Source organism: Corylus avellana, chromosome ca1, assembly GCF_901000735.1.
Source record: "Corylus avellana chromosome ca1, CavTom2PMs-1.0".
NCBI lineage: Eukaryota > Viridiplantae > Streptophyta > Magnoliopsida > Fagales > Betulaceae > Corylus > Corylus avellana.
The window spans coordinates 47,695,192-47,716,434 of record NC_081541.1 but is presented as its reverse complement, the minus strand read 5'-3'; the positions used below and the strand labels follow the sequence as shown (position 1 = coordinate 47,716,434).

Sequence of the window (21,243 nt, the reverse complement as noted above, 5' to 3'; positions counted from 1 at the left end):
TTTTAAAATGATCTTTTAAAGGAAGGAGGCCAGGAGTCTCGTTTGCAATATCAGGTTTGATTAGAATGAATGTTTTTTATTACTAGCTCAAATTTTATGATTAATGGCAATACATGCATATTTTATGATTTTTAGATATCTTATATCTGTCATTTTCACATTCCGCTTATATTTACTGAGTATGTTAGATGAACAATCCCTTGAATTAGTTACTAGTTAACTGAATGGGAGGAATTGCCAATAACCCTACTAGAACGATCCAATGCCAGTTTTGGGGTGTTACACACTTCATCCACACAAACTTCACAAAAAATTGTAGTAAATTGTGGTGTCTAAAGAGCTTTAGTTTCTAAGTTACTTTGTTTTTATTTAAGATTGGGATTGACGATCCATTTACAAAATTATAATTTTAGAGATTAGGCCAAAACACTAATAAGAATTAGATTTTATACAACAAAATTCAATGCCACACTAAATCCAATTTCCAAAATTATCAAAGATTTCGCTTGCCACCCGAGGCTAAAAAACAAAAGGTTGTGAACAAGAGGGAACCAAAATACTCTTCATTCCTCAACCAAGAAAAGAGAAATATGATAATAAATGTTCACAACAAAAAGTAAAAATAAATAACAAACCTCCTCCCAAAAAAAGTAAAAATGCTCAGCCGTCGATTCAATCAGCAGCGATCAGAAGCCAAAAACGCCTTCCCTCACACGAGTCGAGGCAAAAATAATCGATTTTCTGTGGATTCTGGAACCATCTTGACCCTTGATCGGAATAATCCCTTTCTCATTTGTCACTCTCTAAAACCCTTTGGAACACTCTAGAAAAAAGCCCCAAGCTCTCTCTCTCTCTCTCTCTGTGCACGCTATAAAAGCCCCATTTCCAAAGGTCACTCGCAGTCTATAGCTTCTTTCGCTCTCTGTCTCTAGAGTATTCGATTATCGTTTGTGCGTGGGAAAATGGAGGAGGATTTCGATATGCCGCCGCCGGAGGAGATGATGAACGACGACCTGGATGTGCCGGACGAGGGCCCCATTCTCAAGGTCGGCGAGGAGAAGGAGATCGGCAAGCAGGGCTTGAAGAAGAAGCTTCTCAAGGAAGGCGAGGGCTGGGACACTCCCGAGAATGGCGACGAGGTCGAAGGTACTCTTCACGATCCTCGTTCCATTATATCTTTCGCTCTTCTTTTGCCTTTTGTTCTCTGTTTATTGAAATGATTCTTTGCAGTTCATTATACGGGCACTCTGCTCGATGGGACCAAGTTTGATTCCAGCCGCGATAGGGGGACGCCGTTCAAGTTCACCCTCGGCCAAGGTGAGCCTTTTGTTTTTCCCTTTCTGATTGATTATTACATGTTATTGAGTTCTCTATAACTGTTTCAAATTGCTTCCTTGCTAAGATGGGTTTTGTTTAGTATGTGATGAGATGTATTTTTTTTTTTTATGAGTAGTATGTGATGAGATATCTATTATTGTTATCTGGACATGCTTGCGTAAATTCTATATGGAATGAACTTAATGTAACAGAATTAATGGAGGATCTCTAACAACGGAGGTTTAGATGCAAATCCCATTTGTCTGGTTGAATGTGTTGTGAAAATTCGGTTTATGGAGAGTCAATGTAGTGTTGTGGCTCAGTACCAGTTAGCCATTGATTGGAACTAGTATGCATCAATTGGGAGGTTGAGGGCATGGGAGGTTTTATTCCCCTTTGGTTTTATTGCCCACAAGGGGAATAAAACCTCCCATGCCCTCAACCTCCCAATTGCATTAACTACATTCGGAGTAGATGGAATTCAAGGGGAAATGAGTATGCTTCGAGGCTTTTTTTTTAATCGTGCTTTTATAGTGTCCAACCTCTACGGGTCCACATAGAGTTACCTTATAATTAATTTCCAACACAATTTACATGTATCTGATGGGAATTAAAGTTAATTATGACCAAGAACTGAATCAAACAAAGACCTAATCGGAGGGGGCAATCTTCCTAGGCAGCAGTCAAGTAAGCTGTAAAGCAAATTAAAAGCATTTCTTAAAATTAATTTGCATCAAGGTGGATGCAAACCAGAGCGAAAGACCAAGATGAGAGACAACAAAGGATATAGCTCCTGATACACTCATTATCAGGAAGGTAAAATGTTCAGTAACCAAAAAATTATCAACACTAGAGATATTTCAGATACGAAGGGAGGTAAACAATTTGTAGGATGCAACTAAGATTAGAAAGGGGAAATGCAAAGCACAATGTCTGTTGAAGGAGGTATAAACACAAGTTCTTTTTTTTTTTTTGATAAATAAGTATTCATTAGAAAGCTTCGAGGGGTGCAACCCTAGTACACAGGAAGTATACAAAGACACACACCCCTTTAAAGATAAAAAGAACACAATTCCACAAATTGAGGCATAGTAGAAACTTGAGGAATGTTCAAGGCTCCCGCCCAAAGGAAAAACAATTTGAGAAACCTATTGCTAAGCTCAGCCATTGTCATTTCCTTATCTTCAAAACATCATAATGTTGGCTTCTTGTTGAAGATGAGAGATTTAAGGTGAAGTGATACTTGTTTGACATGCTTTTCTGATGTGGTTGCAGGACAAGTAATTAAAGGATGGGACCAGGGTATCAAAACTATGAAGAAAGGAGAAAATGCACTTTTCACCATTCCTCCTGAGCTGGCTTATGGTGAATCTGGCTCTTCTCCAACCATTCCTCCAAGTGCCACTTTGCAATTTGATGTTGATTTGCTGTCGTGGACTAGTGTCAAGGACATATGCAAGGATGGTGGAATATTTAAGAAGATTCTAAAGGAAGGAGAGAAGTGGGAGAATCCAAAGGACCTCGATGAAGTCTTCGGTATGTTGTAGTGTTTATGTGTTTTTCTTTTTAGAAACTATTCTATTGTTTTGCTGTTTGAATGATATCGCTGTAACTGATAATCCTTGTTTCTGTGATTGCAGTTAAGTACGAAGCTTGCCTTGAGGATGGAACACTCATTGGAAAATCGGATGGAGTAGAATTCACTGTCAAAGAGGGTATGTTCTTTGTATTTTTATGAAACAATGATACTTCGGGATGAATGTTGGCCTTACCTATTTAATGCAATCTACTTTTGAACAGGTCATTTCTGCCCTGCGTTGTCCAAGGCTGTTAAAACAATGAAAAAAGGGGAAAAAGTGCTTCTCACAGTGAAGCCACAATGTAAGTTGTATCCTTGATGTCTGGTCGTTTGGAGCCAGGTGTTTGAGTGCAGTTTTTCTTATTTTATTGGCTTCTGGTTGCAGATGCATTTGGGGAAAAGGGTAAGCCAGCTTCTGGTGATGAAGGTGCAGTACCACCAAATGCAACACTACAGATAACGCTGGAGTTGGTATCATGGAATATTGTATCAGAAGTTACTGATGACAAGAAAGTTATTAAGAAGATCTTGAAAGAAGGAGAGGGTTATGAGCGTCCAAGTGATGGAGCTGTTGTCAGATGTTAGTGTTAGAATTTTTAGAAATAAGAATGTAAAATTTTACCTACGATAGTCTGTCCAGTTCCTGACAAGTTCCTTTATTTGCACTGGCAGTGAAATTGATTGGTAAACTGCAAGATGGTACAGTATTTTTTAAGAAAGGTCATGATGATGGAGACGAGCTGCTTGAGTTCAAGACAGATGATGGTAAGTACTGGAGTAACCCTTTGTTGGTCATAAGTTTTGTTTGATTTTGTTGTGTGTTGACTGACTTGTGGACTGATTTTGTCGGTCAGAGCAAGTTATTGATGGGGTTGATAGAGCTGTGATGACAATGAAGAAGGGTGAGGTAGCACTATTGACTATTGCACCGGAATATGCTTTTGGCTCCTCTGAGTCCCAGCAGGAGTTGGCTGTGGTTCCTCCTAACTCCACTGTGTCCTATGAGGCTGAGCTGGTATCTTTTGACAAGGTTAGTTCATAGCACAGGTCTCTATTTAGTTGTATAGATAATTCGTTCAATTATGTTTTTGGGTCTTGAATTCAAATTTTTTCTAATGGTTTCTGCAGGAGAAGGAATCATGGGATATGAACACTCCGGAGAAAATTGAAGCTGCTGCTAAAAAGAAGGAGGAAGGAAATGTATTGTTCAAGGCTGGTAAATATGAAAGGGCTTCCAAGAGATATGAGAAGGTACATGGGGTATATGGAATGAGGAATGCGACAAAGGACCCCAAGCAATTTACTCGCTTCAATGTTCCCTTTTTGTGTTATGCCCCTTGGTAATATTGTCTTTCATTTGTGTAGGCGGTGAAGTACATTGAATACGATACTTCCTTTGGTGAGGAGGAGAAAAAGCAGGCCAAGGCAGTGAAGGTTGCTTGCAATCTGAACAATGCAGCTTGCAAGTTGAAGTTAAAAGACTACAAGCAGGCTGAAAAATTATGCACCAAGGTTAATAGATTTTGGTTCAACGTTTTGTTGCTGTTTGTGGCTTGTCTTTTAGGCTATTTACGTTTATGACTTGATTGCTTGTGAATATGCAGGTGTTAGAGCTTGAGAGTAGAAATGTTAAGGCTCTTTACAGAAGGGCTCAGGCATATATTCAGCTAACTGACTTGGATTTAGCTGAGTTTGATATCAAGAAAGCTCTTGAAATCGACCCTGACAATAGGTACATGCAATCTCTTGACTAGTTAGTGTATAGCCTTTAGTTTTCTCTTCCTGAAATAACCAAAATTCCTAATATGAATAGGTCTCATTCAAAGGTTGATTCCTTGTACATGATAGCTTAAGACTAAGATACAAAACCAGGGAGCAAAATTGATATTAACTTCAATTATCTGGCTAATATGTTTCTTTTGTTATGTTGAAACAGGGATGTGAAGCTCGAGTACAAGACCTTGAAGGAGAAGGTCAAGGAATATAATAAGAAGCAAGCCAAGTTTTATGGCAACATGTTTGCCAAGCTGACTAAGCTGGAGCCTCATGAATCAAAAGTAAGTAAATTCTACCCCTTCTTGGGACTAACTGTGATGAGTATTTTGGAATTAGCTTTGTTACTTAAATATGACTTGTCTCTGATATGCAGATCGCAGAAGCTTAGGAAGCTGAGCCTATGAATATAGAGCAAGGCATAAGGGGATTGCAACATGGATTTTAACTTCCGTGAAAATAAGAGTAAATGCCTAATTTTCGGGGTCTGCTACTCTGTTTTCCTTTCACTTGTAGGACTTCTTTCTCTTGGCATGGAGAAGTTCAAATGCTTTTTCTCTGCTGGGAATTATTGACATAAATGCTTTAACTGTGAACTGTTATCAATAGAAGAAATTTGTGAAAACCAAATGGTTTTACATGTGACCGTTTTGATGTCTTCTTAATATCTAGTAGGGTCATAATCTTTTTTGTGTTTCTTCTTCCCCCCAAAACAAGGATTCCTATCACTAAAAAAAAAGAAAGAATGGTTTTCTCGTTTCCTGTATCTTTAGAAGAGCTATTGTCCATCTTGGTGGTGGTTGCAGTTATTTAGCAATCAGCACCTTGATTTACCAATGTCTAGTTTGTCTGTCATAGAGAAGCAAACCTCTGGATGCTGTGGTCTTCTTAAGAAAGAAATTACTCTCGAACCCCATTTTACATATTCTTTCAAATGAATACTCCTAAGGGATTTTGCTCTATGATGTGTTATGAAAATCAGGGGTTGTAAATCAATAGAAAATCTCTATTGATGAGAAATATAGAGATTAATTCGTTCGAAATTTAATAGTAATTTTTAGTGTTCACATCAAGGAGTAAGTACTTAGAAGTATATATATCATTTTGCTTTACTAGAAGATAAATTGTTACATGCATTTTTAAATGTTTACTTTTAAGTGCATGTTTTACAGTTTTTGACATGGTAGTGAAAATTACTATTAAGTTTTGAATGGATCATCATTAACTTTTTATTTCACTGTTACGAACTTGGAAGTAAACACTAAAAAGTGCATGTTGCATTTCTTTTAATAGAAACCCATCTTATGAATCTCATGTAAGAAAAGGAATTGATGTCTCCAGCCCCTTTCTTTTTCTTTTTATAGGTCTTTCTAAGGTTTCTTTCTCAAAAATCGGCGTGAGAGCTATGCTCGAGCGGTAGTATGGTGAGCTATGCTCGAGCGGTAGTATGGTGTGCTTGATCCCTTTCATTGATGGCTTTCTTTTAAACTTTGCATTTTTCACCTTAAATCCGTAATTTTTTCTTAGCAATCTATAAAACATTAAAATTACAAAATTAATACAAAACGTTAGATTATAATACAATTAAATGATTAACGGATGCAAATTAAGTAGGTCAAATATGCAATATTTAGTACTTATCATTATTAATAAAATAGTAGGGGTCCTAAGATATTTTCTATACTTTTTTTTCTTAATTTTGATTTTGACCTATAACTTATCTTGATTCTAAACTTGCCTCAAAGGTTTTAACTTCTAAAATTAGATTTCACTCCACACAACTTTCACTAATTATGTTCGCATTCCAGCCTTCATTTATTTCTATTAATATTCATATAATTTCTTAAATTCCTCAAACGTTATTATTGTGTCTAACATACAAATCAACCTAACTTTAATATCAAGTTAAGATATCTTAAATCGAAAATTAAAATCTGGGGTGCTACATAAAATCTTAACTTAGCCGTGCATTTACTTCATTTTCCCACATTTGGTAGCAACTCCATTATGTAATAAACCTTTGCATTTCAACAATGGCCATCGTGATGGTGAGAAGCATAATGAACATTTACCAAGCCAGGGGATTCCAACAAGACAAATAGTTGCATAATGAACATTTATTATTTACTTATAACAATCAAATATAGAATTCTATGCAAAAAAAATAAACAAAAAAATTTCAGCCAATAAAAATTATCAGGGCTACTTAATAAATTCTACTTAGCCTTGTTAAAATTTAACATAGGGCAAACTCAGGAAAAGGGAATGACATGTCATGCTACAATTGTATAACAACCTCTCTAGCTATTAGATTGTTTTCCTATATAGATTAATAATTTGTTTTGCGTTTTTAAAAATCAAGTTTTCATTACCTATATTTTGAAATTGTTATTTTTCAAACCATTGAACCAAACAAATTGCTTATGTGTCCTATAACTTGAGGGGAGCATTAAAAAAGTACTCATATGGTGGAACTAAAAAAAAAGGAAATCCCATCAATCTCACCAACAAATTGCTTATGTGTCCTATAACTTGAGGGGAGCATTAAAAAAGTACTCATATGGTGGAACTAAAAAAAAGGAAATCCCATCAATCTCACCAACAAATTGCTTATGCGTCCTATGGAACTAAAAAAAAGGAAATCCCATCAATCTCACCAACCAATCACACAAGGATCTGGATCCCTTCCATTGGACGGGAAATTGGAGATTCTCTATTTATTCATCTTGGCCGTCCAACTTTCATCCAACAATTCATACCACGCTACATGTCCCACTCAATTTTAAATACTAAAAATTAATTAACTTTTTAAAAAGAAAATAAAAATAAAAATAAACTAACCTTCAAAACAAGAAAGATTTTTCCAACAACCACAATCACTAAGAGCATTTGTGAGATTGTATTTGAAAAATAGAGTTTTTAAATAAAAAACACTTTTTGACAAAAGCTTCATTTTTAAGCTTTTGCCAAAGATGTGTTTTGGCTGATTTTAAGTTTTTTGGACCTTTAAAAGCGCTTTAAATTCTTTTTACCAAATGGGTACTTTTTTCTTTAATCAGATTTTTTAAGTATTAAACGCATTTCCAATCCCCTCAAACGTATACCCAAATATACCCTAAATTTTGTTGCATAAATACCCTTTATAGATGCAATTATAGTCCATCACTTGTAGCATCACAAGAGAAGCTAAAGCAATGACAACTCACAATGGCTTAATGATCTTCTTTCTTGTTTTGGCATCCTTAAATTTGATATGTTTGTCCCAAACATGGGATATCCACGTTGTTAATAATGTGAGCGGTACATATACGTTGTCCGTTGATTGCATGTCCCAAGACAATCATGATATGGGTATGCACGATGTTGTGTTTGGGGATGAATTCTCTTGGAGTTTCACACCAAACTCGTTGGAGACAACTCTTTACTGGTGCGCCAGGGTTAATAAGGTAGATGTCCAAGTGTTTTGGACGGCGCCGTATTGGCTTGCTTATAGATGCGATTGCATTCGGTCTAATAAATGCGATTGTATTTGGATAGTGAAAGATGATGGAATTTACTTGCGAAACATCCCAAATAAATGTGATGAGTTTATGCAAGGATGGGAACTTAATCCTTCAGCAATGCGACACTATGGCCTAGTTTGGTTAGAAGATCACCATTTCTTATGAAATATTATTATAGGATCTTATATATAATATTTGAGACATGCGTCATTTAAGCTATTAAAAAAGTATGTGATGCGGGTCAAAAAAACAAAAAACCATGTGATCCTATTAAAATATTAATTAAATAATTAAATTTATATTTTCTTATAAGCTTAAGTTTTTGGAATAACTGGTGATATAACATGGTATTAGAGCCAAAGGTCTTGAGATCGAACATTAACTCCGTCACACCCATTTTAATTAAATATTTCACTTGTTGGGCTTTACATATTAAAAGGAAGTTCGAGTCCACACGTGAGGGAGTGTGTTAAAGTATTCATTAAATAATTAAATCTATCTCTTCTTATAATCTTATACTTTTGGGATAACTAGTGATTTAACAGATTTTTACATGCAAGAGACACATGTCACTTTTAGAAGCTAGTTTGTAAGAAATTTTTGTCTTTTTTTTTTTTTTTTAATATATATATAAATATATTAATTCTAAATGAAAAAGGTTGATTACTAAATATGAAGGTAATAAAAATGACACCACAACCTTAGAACTCCTCCACTTAATTTGGACGACATTCATTAATGTTCATGATGAAAATCTAAGAGACACATGAAAGAGTGCAAAAAGAAGCTCAATCGTTCAACAAAAGGATGTCAATCGTACAAGTTAAAATATATATATTGAAACTCAAACACACAGACTACAAATAAAATATAAGCTTCAAATCCAAAATACAAGCATAATTAATACATTGAAGCTCATGCATGATGATCTATTCAAATGTAGAGACATTCTGACACCCTTCTTTCTTTTTGAACATCATCTTCTCCTTTGCCTTTTTGAAATATGCAAATACACACATCAGCCAATGTCATCCTTGATGTGTGTATTTGCAATCCAAAAATACAGATTTGGTTAATCACTTGATGAGAAAATATGGCAGATGTTATTATCAAAAAGAATAAGTGAAAAGATATTCTGAGGGTAGCTTTCAAATGACCAAATGTATTTGGAAAATGCGCGTTCAATATTTTTATCTATATGTTCAAATCATTTTAATCAGTGAATATAACACATATATATATATATATATATATATATATATATATATATATTTATTATAAATATTTGGGGAAAGTACATTTTGAATCTATGAACTACAATGCATTTTTACTTTACTCCCATAAACTACCAACTGTGATTCCTAACCCCCATGAACTACTATTTTGTGTCCAAAACCTCTATTTCGTTAGTTAAAGGACCCTTTTATCAGTTAAATACGTTAACTCAGACGGTCATTATGACAATGTGTTGTCATTCATGGGGGCAAAGTGCCAATGAATTGTAGTTCATGGGAGTAAAGTGACGGGTAGACCGTCTCAGTTAATGCCTTTGACTAACGGAATGGGCCTTTGACTGACGAAATGGGGTTTTGGGCACAAAATGGTAGTTCATGGGGGTCGGGTGTCACAGTTGATAGTTCATATGAAAAAAATGCCAAGGCGTTGTACTTTATGGGGGCAAAAGGTACTTTCCTCTAAATATTTAAATGTTAACACAAATATAAAATCATTGAGATTCAGGGCATAATCCCAACATCGTACCTTCGGGGCACTAGTATTATATTACAAGTCCCTCGCGGTAGCATCAACCCTACCAAGAAGGAGTTAAGGTTTGGATAGACTATATGAAAGATAACTATGATTTCTCTACTTCAAAATATCAGTGGTTGTTAGTGGAATTATGCCACATTCTTCATTAAAGGCATAATAACGTAGGCAATACATGTTATATTTGTGAAAACCCACTTTTACTATTCCAAGATACAAATTGCTTGTAATGCCCCCAAAATTGGATTGATTAATTCGATCCATGTTGGAAGAGTTACTGGCAATACCTTTAGCTCAATTAACTAGTAATTGACTAGTGGTACCGCCCATAAAATATAACAGGGTAAAATAAGCGGGAAGCGGAAATACATGATCTGGGATTTACTACAATTATAAATATCCAATAGTATCATTAACTACATATGCATAGCCTCCAATAATATTCTAAATACTAACAAGACATGATATTGTGAGACATTCGCTTAGCGTCTTTATTCTAGTGAGCTTTCTCACTCGATACCTCAGCAATTTGCTAAATCGCAAATAACTTTGTAAGTTCATGACTTAGTAAGCAAATATTACAGTCGTGCATCCTTGGTAGATCCGAAGGTAAGGCAACTCTATATGCTAGTCTTCCTACTTTTAGAGTAACCTCAAAAGGTCCAATGAATCGATGACTCAACTTCCCTTTCTTCTCGAATCGCATTACTCCTCTCATCGGCGATATCTTTAGGAATACACGGTCTCCCACCTCGAATTCCAATGGTTGCCTTCGATTATTTGCATAGTTTTCTATATCAACTTTGGGTTAGGTCATCCTTTGCCTCATGATAAGTACCTTACCCCGAGTGTCTTGAATCATCTCACACTCTAACATTTGCCTCTCTCCAACATTGTCTCAATACAAGGATGACTAACACTTTTGTCCATAGAGTGCTTTGTACGGTAGCATCTCAATTGTTGATTGATAACTATTGTTGTAAGCGAATTTGATCAAAAGTGGGCACTAAATCTAATTACCTTTGAAGTCCAAGACACAAGCTTGCAGCATGTCTTCTAAGATCTGGTTAGTTCGCTTCAACTGACCATCCGTTTGTGGATGAAAGGCAATGCTAAACTTTAACGCCGTTCCATCTCCTTTTGCAAGCTCTATCAAAATCTTGAAGTTAATCGAGAATCTCTATTTGAAACAATTGCCGATGGTGCTCTATGAAGTATAGTTTAACCAATTTATCCATCAGGTCCTTAACCTTTAAGTTGACTTCCTACTTAAAGCATCTGCAACCACATTGGCCTTCTCAAGGTGATACCCTAGTTGAAATTTGGATCCACTCCAATTCAAATTAGTTTTATTTGAAGGGTAAAATTGTCCAAAAAATGTGAAAGGACAATTTTGCCCTTATAAACAAAACTAACTAGATCCCCTCTAGTTCATTTGAACTAGAAATGATCCTTGTCCCCCTAGTTTGTTAGTAGAAATCGTGAAATTTTTAACATTTTTAGACCATGTGTTTTTTAAATCGCAATTCCAAACTCTTCATGTTTTGTAATTTCTTCTAAAAACATAAATTATTTATGAGAAATTGCAATCTCAAATGCATTCTTAGATTAAAAAAAAAAACACATAGAATTTTTATTTTCCCTAAAACGAGGAAAAAAAAAATGACAAAATCATTATAGTATATTAAGTTTCATATACAGTGACGCAGATAGGGTTTTAGAGAGACACAGAGACAGGGCGAGACCGTTGGGGACAGGATGGGTAGGGTATCGTCGTTCTCTTTACACTCTACGATCTAATACCCATTGAATCTCTTTGATACCTCCATTTTCTCAGAATCCAAACAGAAAAAAGCTGATGGAATTTCCACTGCTTTGTTTTTTGTCTCAGGTATTTCAAGGGACTCCATGCACAAGAGGCGTGCCACCGGTGGCAAGAAAAAAGCCTGGAGGAAGAAGCGCAAGTAAACCCTATTCCCCTCTTTCCCTCTCACCGTCTCTTTGGACTATATTTTTGAATTTTTATATATTTTTTAGTATGTTTGTGTTTATATTTCTCATTTGGGTCTTGTTTAGCTGCTGATAAATCTAGATAAATAAGGAGACAATGAAAATGCAATCTTGCGGTCTCGGGACGTGCCTAAACTAGTTCAAGCTGATGTATAAGGCTTAGTTGAAGGAGGGTTTTGTTTCTGGGTTTGTTTAGTTGCCGAAGAAAAATCTGAGAGGGCAATCGTAGGAAGCATTTAAATTGTGTGCATTTTGATTTCCAAGGTGGTTATGGAAATTGCATGTATTTTGTTAATGTTGTGCTGGAAGATAGCATCCTCGGATTTCATGTTCACCAGCGTATTTGTTGGAATTCACACAGAACTTTGCAAGTTTGGCGTCAAAATAAAGACTGCCTACCATTATTTAATCGGTCCTATTACGGGATAAAACAAGCTGGTTATAGGATTAGATTGTTTGAAAGGTTTCGAAAATTACTGGTACAAGTTTTACTTTTTTGCGCCGTTACAAATATGCAAATACATATTTGGACCATTGAATGTTACCAATGGCACAGAGACTATTTTAATTGATTTTTAAGGCTGAAAAGAGTACAACAATGGCTCAATTTGTTGTTGGTTCGTTACCAGACCTTCATTCTGTTGCAAGGTTCTGAGCCTTAAGTTATGAGTTCTTTCACCATCCTTGGCAATGATCTTTCTTGTTTGTTCAATTTGATTATCTGTTTTAATGTATTTATTTTATCTTCTTTCCTTCTACTATCCTGTTACTTTTTTTATTTTTTATTTTTATTTTGCTATCATTTATTGCCCAAATAATATAGACCTGTAAGTATGTGAATATTGCCAGAAACCATATCCATATTAGCGAGGTTCAACTTGACTATCTGCTGTTGGCTCACTTTTGACTTTTGAGATATTTTGTCCAAGCTCTATTTTAAGTTGTTATATTGTGTTATTAGGTATGAACTTGGTCGTCAGCCTGCAAATACTAAGCTCTCAAGCAACAAGACAGTAAGGAGAATCCGTGTTAGAGGTGGAAATGTGAAGTGGAGGGCCTTGAGATTGGATACAGGGAATTATTCATGGGGTAGTGAGGCTGTCACTTGCAAGACCCGTATCCTTGATGTGGTCTACAATGCCTCAAACAATGAACTTGTTAGAACACAAACACTTGTGAAGAGTGCCATTGTTCAGGTGGATGCAGCTCCCTTTAAGCAATGGTACCTTCAACACTATGGTGTTGACATTGGTAGGAAGAAGAAGGCGACTGCTAAGAAGGAAACGATGGAGGTGATATATGAGTTTCAAACTTTATTCACTTTTTATTTTTATTTTTTATAATTGTCTGAATGTTGTTTATGGTTTTAGCTTCTTCTGTCATGTAGTATCAATATATGCTGTGGCATGATTTTATTAATAGAGATGTTATTGTGCCGTGGTCAATTTTCCTTCATTGGCTTATGCTTTGTACTCCTCATCCCTTCCTCCTTCCACCCAAAAAAGAGAAAGAAAAAGCATTAGATAGTGGAAGCATTAAAATTTCAACTGAAGGTCTAGTCAAAATATAGTAGATCCAATATTGTGTGCTTTTGTTTCTTGTTTTCTATCCTGCTCTTGTCATATTCTTAGATTTCTTATATATATGAAATCAGCAGCCTGTATAGTAGTCATTGAGGCATTTTGCCGTTTGGTAATTAATTTTACTCTGTATAATCTTGTTTGCAAATGGTTGCTTCTGGTATTATATAAGACTGCTGATTTTTTTTAATTATTTTTTTTTTATAGTAAGACTTATGAGTTAGAAATCTTGCATTTGGTAGATCTTGTTTTCATATCTGTATCCAGCATATATGCATTATTTTTCAGCAGTTTTTATATGATGAAACACTAGGGATCTAGAATGCACGAGTAAATTGCTTTTTTTCCCCCTTTAATATATATATTTACGGCCAGCTGATTTCGCTTATCGGTCGCACCAGTTAGGGTTAGGGGTAGGGTTAGGGCTTTTTCTCCTTTTTCTTCTTCTTTTCTATTTTGTTCTTTGAATTTTGAGGGATGAAAATGGAAAAAGCCAATTTGCAGAGCAAGAGCGTCAGTAATAGATGGCGCAAATTGCATTGAAGGTTGGCGATATAAAATTCTTAAAGTGATTCTCCGTGCCTATCAAATCCGTTCGTTTTGATTATATGGCCTCGAACAAGTCGCAACATTCTATTCTGCTTTTATGGGAGTTTGGAAGGGTGTTATGGCTGGTTGGTATTCTTTTTCTAGATTTGATAAATTTCAGGTAGGTGGTGTAGAAGAGTTAGTTTTTGGTACGAAGCTTGGTGTGCTGATAAACTTTAAAGTCCTTATTTCTTGAGCTCTTCAAGCTTGCTACAAGTAAACATGCTACTGTGAGGCAGCATATGGGAGTAACAGGTGGTGCATGCAATGGAACCTATATTTGTGAGACCATTTCAAGATTGGGAGTTTCAATCAGTTAATACTTCCTTTGACTTTCTGTATTCAGTTGGGATGTGTTGGAATGGATGACAAATGTGCTTGAAGTTGAGTAGAAATTTTATATTTTTAATGTTCGATTGTATTATAAGGGCTAAAGAGGGGTTTCTAGTTCATATTTCCTTTGGAAGGCTATTTGGAGTAATGGACAGCAACTTTTTTGAAAACTTATACGTTGATACTCTTTATAAGACGGAAAAAGATTGGGCCTGTTTGACATTGTTTTAAGGTAGCTTTTTACTTTTTAGTAAAAAAACAAAAGCATTAATAAACAATTCAAAATACAAAACACTCAAAACTACTTTTACCTTTACGTCATATTACAACCAAAAAGCAAAAGGTACCTTCTAAAAGGTTTTGCCAAATGAACCAGTTATTCTGGATGGGTGTTATATGTGTAAGTGAAATGGAAACTATGCCAATCATTTGTTACTTTACTGCTCAACTGCTACAGAGTGATGGGCTTTTGCATTATGGTGTCTGGTATGAGATGTGTTATGCCTATCGGTGCTTGTTTGCTTCAGTGTTTTTGGAGGAGACCTACTTCATTTAGGAATAGCGTTTGGAATGCGATACCTCATGTCTCGGTGAACTATATGGTGGGAAAGAAATAGGTAGACTTTCGAGGGATAAGAGATTTTTTTTGACAGAATCAAGTCTGCTCTTGTCCAATCTCTCTGTTTGTTTTTTGGATGTCACTAGATGGAAGTAGTCCATATGGTTTTACTGTAATCTTTTGGACTTATTGTATACTTGAATATTATTTGGGGGAGATACTTTAGTAGACACTCTGTCTATGTTAAGTTACTGCTCGCTCTGATTTTTGTATACGGCTGTTTTTAGTTTGATAAATTCTCTCTACATATTAAAAAATTAAAATATTGTAATTTATGGACATTACTGATAATTTAGCTGACACCAGATTTTTAATGGGTAATCTCATCATGAGAAAATAAACATGCCACTCTTGTCTCCTTTGCTTGTTACCCACTCGAGACACTTTTGACGTTATAATATTATTTCACCTATTGTGATTATTTGGTTTTGATAAGAAAAATTTACATTCTCTGTTTGCCCACGAATTGTAGGAGGGGGAAGGTGTTGCAGAGGAAACTAAGAAGAGCAACCATGTACAGAGGAAGCTCGAGAAGCGGCAGAAAGAACGTAATCTTGATCCCCATATTGAAGAGCAGTTCGGTGGTGGTAGGTTGTTGGCCTGCATCTCTTCCCGTCCTGGTCAATGTGGGAGATCCGATGGGTAAGATTAGTTAAACTAAAAAGGTTTTCAAAGTGACTTTTCTATATATTTTGTTTTACCTGTTTAACTTTCTGTGATAGGTATATATTGGAAGGGAAAGAGCTAGAGTTCTATATGAAGAAAATCCAGAAAAAGAAAGGAAAGGGTGCTACTGGTGCTGCTGCTTAATCCTACTGTTTTATCTTTCCGATAGGTTATGGCTACCCATTGACGAGGTTGGTATAACACATTTTTGCTGATACTTGATTGGTGACTAATTGAATGATGCCTATACATGTCTGAGCATCATTACTTACAACATTTGTTGCCACAGATTTTGGGTTTGATTATTCTATTCTCAATTTTTTCTACTTGATAATTGTTTGTGGCTGCAGTGAATGCTTGGCAAATGACCTAAAAGTTTCTTTCTTTCATAATAAAATTTTGGAATGGAATGATATAAAAACGATTAGCGTTAAAAAAATTATACATTCTTGTACTATCTCTTTCAAGGGAAGAGTAATTAATATCATCAAATGTGAGAAATATTGTTGAGTCTGGCTCTCTCCCTTTCTTTCTCTCTATCAACTTCCACTGCTACCATAATACATATCATGTCAAGAGCACTTCGAAAGAAGTCAAGAAGATTGTTCTGTGCTAATCTATATCCATTTTCCTGTCAATTTTCAAGGATTCATTTTGCTCTGTTGTACCACTTACTTTATCTTGAGCGATTTAAAGCTAAATCCCATGTTCATCTAGCCATGCATCCAGAGACATTTTAGTAGAACATGCTTGATGAAATGAGTAATTCTAGAAATATTTCTTATGTCTTGTTACCTAAAAATGAGATGACTTTTAAAATTATTATTTGATTAAAATTCAATTATCATTAATCACAAATTCAATGATGATTTTAAAAGACACATTATTTATAGAGTGACACGAGGAACACAAGAGGGGACTTCTAGCATTTCTCTGATGAAGCAATCCAGAAAGATAGTTATGTAATTTTCTTATCACGCCGATGGATTTCTTTGTTTTGTACATGAGACTTTTGATTAAATCTTGTCTATGCCGGGGGTTAAGGCGAAGGAAGAAGATTATTTTCCATTGACCTCCAATGAACCACTCCAAAAAAAAAAAAAAAAAACTCATGTACGAGCATAGAGTACTTGGATACAAGCCCCAACGGCTAACACATTGAATTTATAGATAAATACAAAATCAATTATTGTAGTTGACTTAAATTACAAATTGCTTCTTATAGTTATTTTTCGGATGGGTCAAAATAACAATTTAGTCAGTTCAGTCAAAACATTTGATGGTTTCCGTTAGTATGCTATGTAAGCACCAATGAAATGATGACATGTATTACTCTAATAAAAAAAAATATAAATATATTTTAAAATAAATATATAAATCTTTTTTATTAAAAAAAAAAAAAAAAAAAAACAGATGTGGCTGCTCAAGATGTGGCTGCTCTTGATGCGTTGTGTCTCATCTCCAACCAGCTTTTGATTAGGGTTCTCGGAATTTATATCTTAGAGCCAAGATAATACTGTTAATATATATATATATATATATATATATCATGGTAATGTTTAGAAGAACACAGTAAAAGATTCAAGTGAAGAAAACAGGTAATTAGAAACTTGAAAAGATGAAGAGTCTTTTCAGATCTAATTCGTCTGTGACCTGTTATCCTTGAATAGGATCCCAGACATAGTAAATGAAGAACAGATCGAGTATCAGTCAGATATTCCAACATTGATTTCAATGATTGGAACATACCCAAAATCCCTAATAAAGAAATTTACAAGCAAAAATGGTTAATGTCTTCATTCAAAAGTATGTGTATATATATATAAGAGCTAAATCTATCCAAAGATTTGGAAGGAAACCGAGAAGACGTCGTAGAAGAGATTCCAGCAGTAATGGATGGCCATGAGGGTAGCCCTTTCTGGATTCGAATCTCTTCAAATTTTTTTAAATATGACTTGGATTTTAAAATTTGAATTTTTTATTACATTTAACGATTCAAACAAATGCAAATGCTTGTGTGTTACCGAGTTAAGTGGGTTTTACTTTTAAAATGTGGAAATTTTATTTCTTAAAGAAAAGAAATTAATTATTATTATTATTATTTTTGAATTTATTGAAGTATTTTTGACTTACCCAAAAAAATGTATAGTCAATTATCTTTTGGTTGGCCTTGAGGTGGACATTGTCAATTTTTTGATAGTTTAGGGAGGATATTGGCGCAATTAAAAGTTTGAGGGGGGATGTTCGCAATTATACACATTATATATGAGTAATGATGTATCAAATCTAATAATTAATTTGTAAGATGAGATAAGAAAAATATGAGAAAGTATTTACACTAAGCAATCTCTCCATTTTGATAGCACAAAGTGAAAATTGAGGAAAAGATCATAAGAAATGTTGTTTAAAGTTAACAACAACAACAATGACACTAAGCAATTCATGTGTGTGTTTTTTTTTTATAGTTTTGAGGATAGGTTCATTCATTTGTGAATTTGTTGTGCAATTTATTTTCTTAATTTAGTATATATTTTTTAATATACTAGTTGAGATGGCATGTGCTTGGTTCCCTGTGTTATGTATCACTATAATTATTAACATTATAATTTTAATATCATACATATATTATATTACATAATAGATTTAATATTTATATTATTGAACAAGTATATATTGAATTTTCTAAAAAAATAAAGTAAAATTATAAAATTGAGTAAATATGATATATTAAAAGAAAACGAGAGAAAGTTAATTTAGATAACACACTTATGTTGTTACTATAAATCAAAAGGTATTGAAAAATATTTTGCACATTCAAATGCTTTGTCGAGGAACAAAGTGATAATGAATATTCTCCTTGTTTCCGATTTAATGGAAAACATTATCCTAAAGCTCGGGCATGAGTATAAAGTGCGATTGATTCTCCTTATATATGTATAAAGTGAGATTGATTCTCACAAGGTGGATAAGGATAATTATGAATTTAAATTAGTTACTCAAGGAAAAAAGTAGTGAACAAAGTGACAGTATATAAATTTTGGTTTGATTACGGAATGGTTCCATGGAAGGGTAATATGTAATAAATAAGTAAATTATGAGGATGAATTAATTAAATCAAATACACTTATTAGAGTGCGATTACAATTATTTAGTATAATTAATTGTGACTAAATAGTGTTGTGTGAGATGTCAATATTTTTTCATTTAGGCCCCTCGTTGAGCTGATGTAAATTGACTATATATATATTGGTCCTCAATAATATTTATATATTTGGGATGTTTTATTTTAATAAAACATCGGTCAAATAGATTTATTTTCTAAGTGGCTAAATTGAGAGAATTAGGTTTAGGGAATTAAATAGAACTATGGACTCATAATTTAATTTCTATAAGATTATGCGTGAGCTTTGGCCTCGATATATTTAATTCTAAATGCCTAAGCAAAGTCTAAATAGCATTGGGCTTGAGGATAAATCTCAAGCCCATGCATATGGATAACTGGGAGTAGGTTAGGGTTGAAACCCTAGCCCTAGGCACATGTGTAGAACTTTTTCTCCCCATGGCCATGTATGTTGAGTTGGCAAGGGGAGTAATTTCTACCCCCTTCGCCGGCCACTACATAGACTGGGATTAATAATCCTAGTCCCACATGTATTCTTCTCATACCTCTCATAGTATTCCCAAATCTATAGGAGTGGAGGCTAGGGAGTGCACAGAGCTGAGGAGAAGACGCATGGGCCAGGGAAATAATCCTTGGCCCTATGCGACCACTAGAGGAGTGGAGGCTAGGGTTTTCCTAGCCCTAGCCGTCCACTCCCCTTTAGTAGTCCTTATTGGACTAGGTCTCCTAATGCTCCTTGTACCACATTACTTAAATCTAATTATCTGCCTCCCTGATAAGCCTATAAATAGGAAAGAGCCTAGGCTCTCAAATCACTCAAAACTCTCTGAGAATTAATAGTTAACTCACGAAGAACAAAAGTTTAAGATTTGAAAAGCCAAGTAAGAGCCCACACTCTCTTGGTTATTATTGGTCATTGGTGAGAAGATCTATAGGTCTTTACATCCCTGAGATCTGTCATGTTCTTGAAGAAAGAAGAACTTGTTCTTCGTGTTCTTGATATATATATATATATATATATATATATATATATTCTTCGTGTTCTTGAACAAGAAAGAACATATTCTTGAAGAAGCAAAAAGATTTTTCCCCAAAGCTAGGAGTGGCCGTTTGATATTCAACTAAGTGTTCTTCATTCTTGAAATGTAATTTTAAATAGCAACTGTTCTTCACATGTATTATACATGTACAAGGTGAGATGCATTCTCACAAGCTACATAAGGGTGACTCAAGGAAAGAGGCAGTGAACAAAGTGACAATACATTGACTTTGGTTCGACTACATAAGGATTCCATGGATGAGTAAAATGCAATAAATAACTACATCATGAGGATTAATTAATTAAATAAAAAATAATTATTAGATTGCAGTCATAATTATTTAATGAAATTATTATGATTAAATAAATTCGTGTGACATGGTCTAGGTAGACATAGGTAGACATGGTCACATGCCTATTTAAGCTAATGATATTGATGTAAATTGACTAGTATTTATATTGAGCCTCAATTATATATTTATTTACTTGGGATGTTTTATTTTAAATAAAACATGAGCCAGAAAATTTATTAATCTTATTAGTTAATTAGAGAAATTAGACTTAGAAAATTAAATAGAGTATTATCCTATTAGGCTCATAATTCTTATCCCGTCATAGGATAGTTAGAGGCGTAAAATAATTGCATTATTAACAAGAACACCACTAGGCACTCAACCAACATTTCCTTTCTAATTGACAGATTGCCCTATGGTATCTAGCCTCCTCCTCCTTCTGAGCTCACTCGGTAGCAAAATGGGCTGTCTTCAAACTATTCTAGATGCATTCCCCCTCTTCCCCTCACCTTCGCGTCTCCACCCTTATCAACAATAGAAAGGATCCACCTATTCGTGTTTGATTTCCTCTTTCATTTGTCCGTATTCTTACTTAAAAATAAGAAAAAACTTCACAAAGGACCTTTGTATTTTGAAAAAACCTCCTCAAATTTAAAATCTTTCAATTTCACCACTCGACCTTTTCATTTGATACAATTTACCCCCATCTGTCAATTTTTATTGTTAAGCCCGAACGGAAACCGCTAGAAAAACCAAATTACCCTTCGATTTTCAATTTTTTTTTATTATTATTTTTTTTTAAAAGGAAAAAATGAAAGAAAAAAATAAATAAATAAAATTTTAATTTTAATTTAAAATTAAGAGCAAATTAAAAATTTTATAAAAAAATCAGGGCTATAATAGTCATTTTATCAATTTTAACATTTAAAAACTAACGGATGAGATACTTTGCATCAAATTGAAAGTTCAAGGAATGAAATTAAGAGTTCTTGAAATTTTAGAGTCTTCTCAAAACATATAGTAGTTCAGGAGGTCTAAAGTGAAAGTGTCCTCTA

The 21,243-nt window shown here is 34.5% G+C and overlaps 2 protein-coding genes and 1 non-coding gene across 3 annotated transcripts; all 3 read left to right on the top strand.

Moving 5' to 3' along the window:
- The first annotated feature begins 727 nt into the window (after window positions 1–727).
- LOC132163878 (peptidyl-prolyl cis-trans isomerase FKBP62-like) lies at window positions 728–5,365 on the top strand. The gene is made up of 13 exons (XM_059574259.1): window positions 728–1,146; window positions 1,231–1,317; window positions 2,593–2,853; window positions 2,958–3,032; window positions 3,118–3,198; window positions 3,282–3,476; window positions 3,569–3,661; window positions 3,751–3,926; window positions 4,025–4,147; window positions 4,262–4,408; window positions 4,501–4,628; window positions 4,833–4,953; window positions 5,046–5,365. The coding sequence occupies exons 1-13, from the start codon at window positions 963–965 to the stop codon at window positions 5,058–5,060; spliced, it is 1,686 nt and encodes a 561-aa protein (XP_059430242.1). The 5' UTR covers window positions 728–962; the 3' UTR covers window positions 5,061–5,365.
- A 6,262-nt stretch (window positions 5,366–11,627) lies between these two features.
- LOC132189889 (small ribosomal subunit protein eS8-like) lies at window positions 11,628–16,061 on the top strand. The gene is made up of 5 exons (XM_059604724.1): window positions 11,628–11,701; window positions 11,831–11,903; window positions 12,911–13,241; window positions 15,542–15,711; window positions 15,792–16,061. The coding sequence occupies exons 1-5, from the start codon at window positions 11,698–11,700 to the stop codon at window positions 15,877–15,879; spliced, it is 666 nt and encodes a 221-aa protein (XP_059460707.1). The 5' UTR covers window positions 11,628–11,697; the 3' UTR covers window positions 15,880–16,061.
- LOC132168323 (small nucleolar RNA snoR86) lies at window positions 14,033–14,162 on the top strand. The gene has a single exon (XR_009438839.1). It is a non-coding gene; the product is annotated as a small nucleolar RNA snoR86 (small nucleolar RNA).
- Window positions 16,062–21,243: the final 5,182 nt, after the last annotated feature.

What these genes read in the sequence shown, in the direction of transcription:
- LOC132163878 (XM_059574259.1), top strand. Translation starts at nt 963, where the DNA reads ATGGAGGAGGATTTCGATATGCCGCCGCCGGAGGAGATGATGAACGAC. An exon ending in GAATGGCGACGAGGTCGAAG is followed by an intron (nt 1,147 to 1,230) that starts GTACTCTTCACG and finishes GATTCTTTGCAG; the next exon opens with TTCATTATACGGGCACTCTG. An exon ending in GGACCTCGATGAAGTCTTCG is followed by an intron (nt 2,854 to 2,957) that starts GTATGTTGTAGT and finishes CTGTGATTGCAG; the next exon opens with TTAAGTACGAAGCTTGCCTT.
- LOC132189889 (XM_059604724.1), top strand. An exon ending in GCCTGGAGGAAGAAGCGCAA is followed by an intron (nt 11,904 to 12,910) that starts GTAAACCCTATT and finishes TTGTGTTATTAG; the next exon opens with GTATGAACTTGGTCGTCAGC. An exon ending in CTAAGAAGGAAACGATGGAG is followed by an intron (nt 13,242 to 15,541) that starts GTGATATATGAG and finishes CACGAATTGTAG; the next exon opens with GAGGGGGAAGGTGTTGCAGA.